The sequence below is a fragment of the Aythya marila genome (genome assembly GCF_965140915.1).
Source record: "Aythya marila genome assembly, chromosome: 11".
NCBI classification, from domain to species: Eukaryota; Metazoa; Chordata; class Aves; order Anseriformes; family Anatidae; genus Aythya; species Aythya marila.
The window spans coordinates 4316935-4330331 of NC_139052.1; the positions used below are offsets into that span (position 1 = coordinate 4316935).

Below are 13397 nucleotides of genomic sequence, written 5' to 3' on the forward strand. Positions count from 1 at the left end.
GAACCTGAAGCGATAAATTAATACTAGCAACAGCTGACGTAGGATTGCCAAATGAAGCGCTGCAGATAGCAGGGGGAAGGCAGGTTCCTGGTACCCCCTCCTTTTGTGACTCCTCCTTGTCCCAGTTTTCCTCTTACCACTTTAAGCAATCTTAGATCATCTAGGTTGGAAAAAATCTTCAAGATCAAGAAGTCCAACCACCACCTGATGAAGCTTGTAGTGTCATTTTGGTTTCTCAGATGGGAGCTGTAACGAGAAGTAAATCCAAGAACTGATCCCAACAGTCTCTTCCCAGGCAAGCTCCCCACAAAGATCCAGCAGTTTGGTCAGTACCTGACACATCTATCAGCCTGTTCCTGAACAATTCTTGTCTGCAGAAAAAATGAGCTCCTAAGCTTTCTCCCCTCGGTACTCCCCTACTTTCTTGATTCCTGTGGTTCACTGCAAGGCTGTACTAAATCATACCAGTAATTTCCACCAATGCTAACTTTACTGAAATACACATTTCCCGTCCAACATCACAGCCTAAATTCTTGTCACAGATTCCCCAATGGCATCCAGAACATCTCTTCCCCTTCTCTCCCAAATCCAAATCAAAAGGGGTCTCTTTCCAAGACCAATGGCAATTCCTTGTTCCAGCTCCAGGTTGGAGGCATTTTCCCAGGCCTTTCGTCTTCCCTAAGAACCTATGATTGCTTGTTCTCTCACAACGATTGCTTGTTAGCTCTCCTGAAATACCTCTTCTAGAGACTCTCCCTAGTTCTGCTGATGTTGGTACATTCAAGAAGGTCTGCAGGAAAGAGGATGTAGGTTTCCATAGAGAAAAACCTCGGGGCTGGGCAGCCCTGAACCCCAACACACACACACACGCAGCCTGCAAAACTCCATTTCCATGACAGCTTCAGGAACGTAGTGCCAAAGAAACAGCTGCACTTCCACCATCCATATGGCAAGAACCTAGCTTAAAAGCAAATGCCTTATTTAGGAAAGAATATATTTAGACCTCCAGTGACATCAAGAAAGAACAAACTGAATGACCTATTCCTGTTTGTAAGAGGAGTACTTATAAAAGATTAAAACAGAGCCCTAGCAAAACTCTTTCAAACGCATGTAAACAAAGTGCTCTGGATCAGGCAGCCTAACAACAGAGATTTCTATTCCTCAGCCTTTATTTTTCTGAGGCACTTTAACTTTCAGGAGGTTAGAAAGGTCTGAAAAAAAGTTTTTCTTAACTTTGTATCACTGTATTTAGAAAACAACATTTTTGGCAGAGAGAACAATTTCAGAACCTATGAGAAAATTTACTGTGTCAGAGGTCTCTTTCTGAGGAGAATTTTGCAATGCTGTAAAGCATGGCAGCGAGGTATGGTATAGACCTCTCTGGCTAATTATATACTAGCAAAGGTATGCAGGTAGCAGCGGACGCTGGCAATGTTAACCCCTGTGGGCTGGTAACTCAACAAGTAGTGGAGATGCAGGTTGATTTCCAATCTCTACTAAGGCCTGTGCTGCCACAGCTACATCATTATCGGCAGGTCATTGGTTTAAAATGAGTGTGGGTATGTCCCAGGAACCCCGACCTACCTGGGGATACTGGGATGCTCCAGTCTGACGCTGACTGGGCCCTCAGGAGAGCATTTTGTCCTGCTCACATGGGGTGCCACTTCACAGTAACACTTGCTGACTATCTGAGAGAATTTTTTCCCCATCCCACGTTGCATTTCACACCTGGTCCCTGTGGCATTTAAAGACACTGCTTTATTTAAATTCTGCTTTGATTTCCAGCATAATATATTCTGTATCCGTAGGCACCGTTTCTCTGAAACTCCTAGAGTTATTACACACACTTGCACATGATTGTTCAACTGGCAGTGGAGAGAGATGGTGGCTAATTGTGCTCCACTAATCACTTTTTCATGTGATTAAAATTTGTTCACTTAATTTGAAACATTTTGCAATTATCCAAAATCTGGTACTAACTTTACCACCAATAGGGAAGCACTTCTAAAACAGAGAATTTTAGATTTATTTCCCATACTGGGATTTGTCTACGTTAATGAAATATTTAGATTAACCTTCAGCTCTCATGGCTATTTTGCAATGTGTTCAGACTGAGCTGCTGACCAACCAAGTTTGAGTTAGCTCCCTGTGGTCTTTAGGAGGATTTCTGAGCACAAACACCCTCAAGTCTGCTCTGTTCAAAGCTGAACACTGTTGAGCAAGGTAAGAAGATCCAGTTCCACATTATTTCCACTGCAAATGGCATAAAACAAAGAGGAAGAGGCTGGAAATAGGCAAATTTTGTTTTCTTTTCCATAAAAGGAAAGATTGGAGCAGTGAACAGGAGATTTCAAGGTTAATGATTAATGGGCAAAGGGATTCTTGCAAAGCGTTGATAATTCTGTCCTTTCTTCCCATCTCTTGGCAGAATTTAGCAGTGAATTTCCCAAATCCCATTCAGAGAAAGAAGAAATGAAAAGTTTGCAACTTCTCTCTTTTTTGTTGCTTTCTTGTATCATCACCCCAGCAGATACATATGGAGGAAAGAAAAAAGGTAAATATCCTATCAAAAAGATAACTATGATACACTTTTTTGAAATGTTAATGTTATAAAAAACTAAGTAGTATTGAATGTCTGGCAATCAGTATACTGGGGCTTGTGGTTTTTTTGTTTGTTTGCTTGTTTGAGTGTTATGTTCCCTTAAAATACGATATTTATAACTGTGGTTATTGGAAAATGTAGTTATTTGCAAAGAAAACATTTCTCAGTGGAAATCTATACATTTGGAGACTATGGGCTTAAGGTAGTCTGACCTTTAACAAAACATCCACTGAAGGCTAAATTAAAAATGTATTAGTTTGAACACACACACTGAACTGGTAGCAGTTCCAATCTTCTTGGGGTGGAAGTATTCTTTTCAGTCTCCTACTAAGAACAAAAATTTCTAGCTATCTGACAGTGTTGAAGCTTTCATTTTCTGAATTGCCTAGCGCGGGTTGCCTTTCACCCCAAGTGTGATGAATATCGTTGGGTGAAAGAGATAACTCTGCAGCGTGCTCTGGGAGAGAAGTACTGTGGAGGATCTTTATCATTTACATGGGGACACAACCATTTTCCCTGCATTTGTGACACTGCACATTAAGTCTGTATTCGTGTGACTGTTGGAGTATGACGGTGCATCACAAAACTGCATTTCTTAAACCTCCAATGCGACTGACAAAGTCAATTTCATTTTTGCCCTCGTGGCTAAGCCGTACATAGGGAACATTAGTTTTCCTCCTTATCTGACTGCATTTCTAATACTCTAAGTCTGGAGGGGATAAATGTAAATTTTGCCTTAGCTGGAAGTAAAGCAAGATAAGCACATTCACAGAAGTATGGCCTCTTTCAGTAGCTGTGTTTGGCGCTTATGTTAATTCATATTGCTGGTTTTACAAGGAATTTACTATAAAAATGCTTTATGCGTAATAGGCGCAGGCCACCTTTCTTTGATTCTGCACATTAAACTTCACCTTGTGTTTCATTTTGAACAATATAAAATCTTGAGGTAAAACGCAACGAGAACTATAAATTTCAATTAATGTTGTAACAGCTTGGCTTAGCAGGCAGCAAGGCCTGCGCATCCTTTTAAGTTGCTAAATCTCAGCAAGCTATTTATAAACTTTCAACAGGTTCTATAGTTTCAGGAGAACCCAAAATCAGAACTTTACTTTGAGGCTTTTCACGGCCTCAACTGTCCCAGCTTTGCCAAGGCCGTTTCAGACTCCAAGTTTAGTTCACCTTAGACACAAACACAGGGCAGAGGCTGCCCCCCTGTTCTTTTCCAGCCGCAGTCTCATCTTATGCCAGCTCACGTTCTCCTGCCATCACTATCTGTGGCACCTCTTATAGCAAGGTCAGTCACCTGACTCTCTCCATCCCCTTTTCCCTCATGACCTAGTACTCCCGTGTCAATGGACTTCACTTGTTTGCTCATCACTTCTGCAGCTTAAACCCCTGCTTGTGGGCTGCAAAAGACAGGGCACATGCCAACGTAGCGCTAGCAGATACACCTAGCTCACAGCATGTTGGGACAAGAGACTGTGGTTTAAGAAGCAGTTCAGGTGCATTTGGAAAACTTAAAGGAGAGGGGGGAAAAAAAAGTCTGCTGTTTTTTCTTCTAGAGACTATCCAAAGCTTGAGTAGCTTTGCTACAGAGAGTAGCTCCAAGGTTAAAGCCCTGATATTCCATTACACTGAACTCGGGCTCCTCGAAGTTGTGAAGCAGCACAACTCTAACTCCAGCTATACACTAATGTGTATTTCTGCAACTGGTACTCCCTTGTTGTCCTTCCCCAATCCAACCTTGGCCACAGCAGCTTTGTGCCAAAGATAACGTGACGCTCTGTTCTCAAAGCTTTGCCTCGTTTCTGTTACCAACCGATCCGTGAGCACAGCTCAGCTCGCTCTCCGACCAAACCAGTGCTGCGGTGGTGGCAAGACCTGGAGGAGCCTTCTTCCTCAGTGCGCTCCTCAGTGAGGCTGTTTGCCACAGTGGCTGATACAAATGGCAATACAGCATTAATCCTCACTGAGGAAGGGCTGAGAAGTTTTTAGCCCCGCTGGGAGGCCTTTTAACACTTTGAAGGCAGCTTTCTGTGAACATAGTACATGCTGTACCTAAATACCCCTTCTACCTCGGAGCTTGCTCGTTCCTGCTTTAGCAAGAACTGCAGCAATGAACGGTGTAACTATAAGGAGCTACAAGGCCTTCTCAAAGCCGAGCCTGCTATGTAATTTTAGCACAAGCAATTGCCTACAAGGGAACCATCCTCTGAAAGCACAAACGGTGTGTCAAGTTCTTCTCATTTATTTGTACCTGGAAAATAAACAACTCTGCTTCAGTTTTCTCCATATCAGTCTATCCACCTACACAGTGAAAGAAATTATGTTACAAAAGAGAATTTATATGAATTAGACTGCAGCAGCTAAAACTGTATGTAGGCATATGCAAATCTTTCTCTTCAGACTAAGTGAGTTATGTTTAGACATATAAACATATATTATAGGGTTTTATTTTATAATTATGTAGAACAAGATGGACTGGGTTACCAGGCATACATAACATCATATTTAAAACACACACGAAGGTTATTATTAAAAACCCACAGAATGCTTTAGAAATGCCATGGTTTTCTTGTATATTTACATAGCAGGAAAAAAAAGTTTCAAATTTTTGGCATACGTTCATTATCTAAACGTAGAATCCCATAAAAGACTACAAATAACCACCTACAAATAATATCCCTGAATTTGAGCCACAATGATTCTTTCTAGAAGTACGCAAAATATATTTTAACATAAGCTCTCATTTACTTTGATTCTTCTCCTAAAAATTAAGTCACTAGGTATAAACATATTCCAGTTCTTCCTATGGACTAGAAGAATTCAGTAGCTGACACAGAAATGCCTATTGCTAAGTTGCTGCTTTTTGCTTGAGAGAGTCACAGCTGGCAGCTCGGCTGGACTTTGACATCCAGAAGTGAAGGTAACATCTTTAGGTTTATAACATACATGTAGACCATGGAAATGGATTATGCTGAAACTGGAATAGCTGTTACTTTTTCTTTATTTTCCAATCATATTATAGTTAGAGACATAAAACGTGTGCTAGGGATATCAAATTCTCCAAAGGCTACAAAAAAGTCCTCAATAAAGTGCTGTGTACTTGGAGTATTCTATATCACATCTGAAAAACTCCCAAGATGATAATTTTTACATGAAGCTTAAAAAATACTGGCAATATAAGAGACTGAGAGAAGATTAAAAAGCTAGTTAAGCTGCAGAGAGAGAGAGATCTAAAGTCTGCTAAGACGATGAGATGGTAACCTTTAACATTGAAGGTGATTATCACTTTCACTGTCTTACAGGTCTTTCAGTTTTCTACTGAAAACATAGAGAAATAATTATTTCCTTGAAGCATATTCAATGAAATAATTTCACTCAACTGGAACAGGCTTGGTCTTCCTCCCTCCTCACGCAGACAAATTAAGTGTGCAGTACCTACAGACAACGGTTTGATGGACGGCTCAATTCAAGATGAGCACTTTCATGACCAACAGATCAAATAATTATCTTAATTCCAGTCATGTCGATCCTATGTACCCTAAACTCATGTCCTCATCTCGTGTTTCCATGACATTCCTATCCCAATGTTCTCAGTTCCTTCTCTACATTTCTACAGCACATCCATATTCCTGAATCACCCCACGACACTCCCGTGGTACCCGCAGGCCCCAACACAGAGTCTCCATCACATAGCATCACAGCCCTTACTAGGACCCTCCTCAGTCTGCAACCCACCCCCACGGTCTCCCTCCCAAACCGTGCCCTACTGTCACCTGCTTCTCATGTCTGCTACCTACTTTTTTTTGGCTTGCTCTGGATCCATGCTGTGACTGTTTCAGGGGTGTGCTTGTGTCCACGACCTAGCTAGTAACTGGCCCAGGGCTGCTCCCCGCACCACGTGGGCAGCTGGTGTTCTCCTGTGTTTGGTACTGGTGCTAAACAAGATCAGATTCCAGGGTCAAAATGTTTTGAGCTAATTGCACTCACAATGTCTGCATGAGTTGAACTCGAGCATAAGCCAGTCCTCTCTGGGTCTCCCTGTCTGATGAGCAGTTGGTTGTCTCCAAATAACAGCCAGAGTACAAGGTCACAGGAAAGCTTCATGGGTAATCAAGGTGCTAGCACTCCATGGATATCTGAATCCCAAGTCAATGCAATAGCAAATGTGTTGCTACAAGGGTCTCTTCTCTATCCAGCTGTTGATTTTGAGAAAACAAGTAGAAACTGAATATTTGAGACCTCTTTCTCTACATAAAATTGGATTTAAATTGGCTCAAACATCCAAAAAGCGCTAAAGAGATTGATTCTCTCTTCACATGCTTGAATACTCCATGATTACCGCCTATAGAAACAAGACTAAAAACCAGTAATATTTCTAATTTACTTCAACAGAGTTTGTGCATCACCAATGACCTTGACCAGTCACTTCTATCTAGATTATTTAAGCATGGATTCAGGAACTACATTTTATCGCATACAGAAATATTGGTCCAAGAATTCAGGCTGCTTTCCTTCTGGAAGTTGAAAGTCCCAATGTTAGGGTACTAACCAGTTACAGTAATGATCTGTCTTATGCTATTATTAGAAAAAGTGCTACAAAATCCTTTGCTGCCATTTTCTGAGTGGCTGTATTTCAGAAATGCTAGCTGTGGACACGGCATTTGCAGTGTTCTCAGGAGTCTCGGAATTCTACCAAAGTTTCTATAACCTAAAACAGTTATTCTGCCTTTCAGGCTCTTATCTACAAATATGTTTTTATAGCTATACAAATTTACAAATATAATTTCAGCAATACATTTCCACCACAGGGTCCAAACTATAACTGTAGTCTAACTAATTAAAGACCCTTTGCTTTTGCCCATGAAAAGATGCAATCATAGAAACTAGATCAACAAAGGAACTATCCATGCATAAAACAAGTTTCAATATTTCTACTAATGCAAGTGACTGAACATCTTAATGAGGAGCTTACATTCACCACAGGTCTGTAATTCACTTGACTTTGGCATTACATTCTTCTGAATACTCCTGTATGAATAGTGGCTGAACTCCTAAGACACTTGAGAAACTTGTCTGTAAAAATAATTTCGTGATAATGTGGCAGTGCAATTTAATTGTCTAAGTCAGTTTCTTCCTTTCTCTGTCAAGTTAGAGAAGGTTACAATTCTATATATGCACTTATATGTAGTTTTATCAGAAAACAAGCCAATAAAACATTCATTATTAAAGAAAACATTTTTTATTTCCTTATTTTGTTGTACACTCCAGGTCTCTACTGCACGTTTCATTTTGAAAACTTGGTTATGCCTAATCCACGTGGAGCTTCAGGGCTAGTAATAGGGTTGCATCAACAACAGTACATGACTGCTGGTGTTGTTCTTAAGACCATATGGTAACCCAGGGTGGCCTTAGCACAGTGACTGTTTTTCCTGTATGTTACCTAGAGTTAAGAGACTTCACTGGAGCTAAGTCGGACTCACAGGGTGGAATAGCTTGGCAGCAGGTGGATAGGCCAGCAGCCACTTCCAAGCAGCATGATTAAGATTTCCTGGCAACATAAGCAATAACTGGCAAAAGAGACAGAAGGGGCCATCTATCTGCACATGCCAATACTGGGTGATAAAGTTTGCTGCTTTGGCAACAGGCCAAACATGAATTAAAATTTGTTCTAAAAAATTCTGTTCCAAGTAAAAAAATTACCATGTTCATGCTCAGTAGCCATTCTTCTAGAAATAAAAATAAAAACAGTTATAATACTACCACATCATTCTCGTTAGCTACTTTTTTTTTTTTTTTTTAATTTTTTTTATTTTTTTACAATTGCTGATATTGTCAGGAAGCATTAGCTGCACAGGACTGCATGCTTGTACACACTCATGCTCTGTCCAATAAATTCCATTTGAACCTCTCTTTTATCAAAAGTAATGTTTATATTTAGGCTCCTATATGGCCTCCAGACTTCATGGTGTTGCTCCAAGTGCAACAAAGAGTTACCAGGAAAATAACTGAAAGGAAGGCACAAAACCGAAATCCAGATATACGGAGTATGAGTAAAGAAAGTATTTTATTACACGTAGCACTCTGGAATAAAGCCAGCATGCCCTGTCTGAAACAGCATTTTTTATCAGAGAAACCCTCAAAACTTCTTCTATTTGATCCAAACATCATTTTTCTAATTTTGCATATTACTTCACCCAGTAAGTGAAACTGATGGAGACTACTTACATGAGAAAGTACTGACCAGTGGGCAAAATGATGACAGAGCAGGTCCAAGGACAAAAAGAAGAATATACTCGTATGTTTGATTTCGCTTTGCCTCTGGAATTGACAAACTCCAATAACATTCTGCTACTGTGCCATACTACCCCACGTTTTTATACAACTTTATAAACAAACATAGAGAAACACTACTGAGATTAAATTTTTCATTTTAAAATCTTGTGTATATTCTACCACCTGTAGCTTTACTTTATGTAGCTCAGTCTGAAAATAATCTGTAGTATCCAACTGAAGGATTTTATTCAGTATTTCAAGTGCCACTATTATCCCTTTCAGCCACAATGAGTCAGTAAGGGGTGTTGATGGACATCCATTAACGCTGTTTTTGCAAATCTTCATTTGGAATTTCATGTGACCTTATAAAAATACTAATAATTACATTTTACAGACTTTTGGGGAAAAAAAATAAAAAATTAAAAAAACACACAAAAAAACACAAAACCAAACCACATGTTAATGAGCACTTGTTATGATGTAAGAGGGTAGTATTTTGGTTAGCTCTATTTCTAGTTGATTATTTTCTGTGTTGTGGTGACGTAGAATTGTTAATTTTCACATTTATGCCACTTACACTTTTAACTTTAGATGACTGCGCCAGTGCATTCAGGGGCTGGCAAAGTGGCAAGGGGAAGAAGGAGAAACACAGGAGAAATTTTGATCTTGTTTTAAGGGGGAATTGTTGTTTTGGCATTTTTTATTCAACATAAACCAAATATTTGGAATGATATTATACCGGCAATTCTTTCACTCAATTTGCTGAGGATAGAGACCTTGACATCTGCAATTGTCGGTAGCAGAAATGAATACAATTACTGCAGCTTCAGCTACACAGAGAGGAAAACAAAACAAAACAGAGTACGCCAGATCGTACCATCCAAGAGAAATCTTTGCACCGCCATTCTTCCAAACCTAGTTCTGCAATTTTAGTAAATCCATAGGATTTGCACTTTGGATTTGTTTGCTTTTTCTCTTGTGATTCTGTGTCCTTTTCTATCTTTCTAGTCCAGTTTATGAAGACTGTATGTATCAGTTAACAAAAGAAAACAAACAAACAAACACAAAAACCAGAGAAGAAAACACATTCACTTTAACATAACATTAAGAAGTGCAAGTGAATGAATTCTGCTGAGGAATATGCGTAGCCTTAAGATATATCTAGTTATTCACTTAAAGGAAATGTTACTTTTCTGAATACCATCAAATAGCTGATATTTATGGCCCTACCAGAACTATTGAAGCTACTGGTTACTTTTGATCTGTGAAGGATCAATGTTTCTTCTTAAACTGGCTGAAATTAGAAAACTTTTCCAGCTTCGGATACTCTGAATATAATAATCCTGATGCGAAGAAAGGAACAAGAATTCTCAGACATCTGGGGGTAACGCTGCTCAGGGACAGGCTACTCGGGAGGTCTTCTCACGTCGTATGCATCAGATTAGCATTTAGTGCTCTGCAGCCCCAGCAGGTCATTGCTTCTGATACCTCTTTAGTCATTCTGGACCAACTCCAGAAAGATCTGAACAAATGAGTCTTGGGTCTTGGAATGCCCTTCAACAGTAAAATCAAAATGTGGCTAAGGATATCAGTTATGCCACATTAAGAACTTAACAAATATACTAAACTAATCAATATATATAAATAGTGAAGAAGGGCTGTCATTCCAAAACTGTCCACCTCTAAAGAAACCCAAAGCCTCAGATACTTGATTTTGTGTTTTTTATGTAACCTGTGTTCAGAGATGGCAGATGAATCTTCAGCACCTTTCAAAGTCAAAGGGAAGGGCTGTAGTTCATTATGCATTTAGCGACATTAACAACTTATCAACCCTTGCCTCAGGCCACTGGTTGCAGTTAATTCATAAGCCTCTCCATTGTGCCAGTACAGCTGCTTGCAGCAAAACGGCCTGGAAACTGATCCAGGTGAAAAACTATCCTATTTTTCTATGGTTATCCTACGTTTTAGCCGGATTAGTTCCCTGATTTTGTTCACAGTGCAACTAAGCAAACAGCTCTGTGGGGACAATGATGGGACACACAGGAGGTCAGGAGTGAGTGGGTGGCAGCAGGATGGGGATCTGCTTAGGGTTGCTCTGGCAGCACTGAAACCAACTGTCTAATCAGGAACTAAAGACCCTCATCATGGAGCCCTTCTTCTATTTTAAGTTTTCCTTCAGGAAAAGAAAGAAAAATCAGAAAACAAGCCTAATTTGTCATTCCAATAATAGCTCATAAAAGAAAGTAAATTTCTTTTTCTGGCTGGTGTTAATAATATTTACATTGGAAAGGTCTAGGGCAATCTCCTTGAAAATACATTTGTTTTCTGCACCATCCACAACCCATTAGTTAGATAAAATAAAAATCTCATAGCTCAGAGCTTTTTGGGTACTTGCTCAATTTAAAGCTTTGATTTCACTCAAACTCTTTATATATAATTCAGCAAACTAACCATGAAAAATATACCAAAACTAGAGAGAAGAGGTTTAACTATGAATAATCCAAATCCTATTCTAATTGTTTTCTTATTATTTCTAGTTTTAAGAAGGCTATTTAGCTAACAGTACAAATCCCTCTAATAATGGTGTTCCGGTGTAGTATTTTTGAGAAACCTCTTTGCCTTTTCTTCCTCTTTGCTTCCTCAACACGACCCATTTCTCTTTCATCCACACGTGAGCACCCGCTTAGTTAATTGTGTGTGATCACTAAACACAGAAACATGAAGACATGAGCGTCCCCAGCTAGCCATGTGCACAGAAACAAAATCTCTACCCTTCAAGGACAGAGTAAATTCTGCTAGGCATTTTAAAGCCAAGGCAGGTCATTGAAGTTATTATTAGCTCTAATTAGCACTCCCACAAGCTGTTGAATTCTTTACCTGCAGCCAAAGGGCACTCAATATGGTGCAGAATTTGCGAAGGTCTTTGAAAGAATCAGAGAAATAGCTCCTCTTTAGAAACACGGGTCTATTACATGTGAATAAGCTTTTGGTAAAATGATATCTGATCTGTGTACCAAGTGATCTACAGAAGCAGAGATATGATGAAACTATTCCAAAATAAAAGAACACTACAAATGTCTAAACAGAATCTTAATGGGGAAAAGGAAGACATCTGGCCTTACTAATTATAGTTGTGCTATATTTTATACTTACAAAGTGTACGCTAGAAGCAGGTTACAGACAAATAATTCATATCTCCATCTCAGTTACAATACTGTTCTTTCAAGTTAGTGATTTATGTAGCAAATTGAAGACAAGTCTGTACGAAAACTGGGTTCTTTCCTCTTGTGACCAGTCCCCACTCCCCCTGAGAATTGCAGAGATCTGAACTGAATCACAGGGCTCCGAAGAAAGTGCTGATCCTAATTGTGAAATCGGCTGAGAACTGATGAAAGCTCAGTAAGCCATCACTTCTGTATGTTAGGCACATTTCTAACAACGTACTGTAACAGGGAAGCCTGGCAATTGCACTCATTAGTAAGAAGCACTGCTACTTTAAAGACAGAGCACTAAAAGGATTTATTTGAAAGAGGGGAGAGAGAAAATGGGTTAAAATCAGCCATTTTGGGTCTACAATATGATCTACAGTATAGAGATAAATTTTCTACAAAGAAAAAGCAAAATTCTAACAGGAAAAGCAACATAGAATGAAAAAACAGACTATGATTTTTTTCACCTAATATAGTCCTACCTAATATGTAGGAACCTGGCACAGAAAGGATTAATCTCCAAAAAAAAAAATCAAACATCACTATCCTCTAGAGCAAGAAGGAAGTCTGAAAAGATACAGACAAGACCTATCTCTAATTCCTGTTACTTGCACAAGTGAAAAGCAGAGAGCGAAAACCAGACCGAATGCTGCCATATTTGCAAAAGAGCCAAGGCCACATCTCCACCACAAGCTTCACTTGCCGTTGTGCTTTAATGTTCATTTTCCTACAGCCAATGTCAGATCAGACAGCTGGGAACAAAGACCCAAGGACTCCTGCACGATGCAGCACAGCAGGCTTTGGGGCTGCAGTGGTCAGCCAGCCCCTTTCGACTTTCTGCCACCCTTAACGTGCCACCCCAACATTTTAAAGAACAGTAACACAACTCCAAAGCCCCTGTAATATTAACGGCCAGTGTTTTAGAGTGACCAGTATTATTATCTTTGCTTCAAAACAGACAACAAATAAAACAAAACTAAACTAAACTAAACTAAATCAAGCTTTGGCTACTGTCAGGCAGTAAGTCCTTGGTGCCAGGAGCGGAATCCATCCCTTTAACCTCACAGGTCCATTCCTGAAGCCCCTACTTGCCATTTTCTTTGTTATGCTACGGACAGCAATGTATTTCCTCTAAAACTAATATACAGATAGCATCAAATACTGGCCTTATCCCCCAGTAACATTACCATTAGGAAGATTAATCAAGGCCAGTGTTGTTTTAGGGTACTACTTTTTGAATAGAAACTGCAGCATGTGAGTAGCTGCCAAAGAAATCTCCCTAATGTTCACTAATCTCACTGCCATTT

At 39.6% G+C, this 13397-nt stretch overlaps 1 protein-coding gene across 1 annotated transcript in view; it reads left to right on the forward strand.

Moving 5' to 3' along the window:
• Positions 1–2191: 2191 nt before the first annotated feature.
• The window catches only part of LIPC (lipase C, hepatic type), a 53868-nt gene continuing 42662 nt past the window's right edge, over positions 2192–13397 (forward strand). Inside the window, exons 1-2 of the mRNA XM_082768682.1 lie at positions 2192–2223; positions 2429–2554. Coding sequence (XP_082624808.1) covers positions 2473–2554 — 82 coding nt within the window. The 5' untranslated portion in view covers positions 2192–2223; positions 2429–2472. The remainder of the gene's footprint in view (positions 2224–2428; positions 2555–13397) is intronic.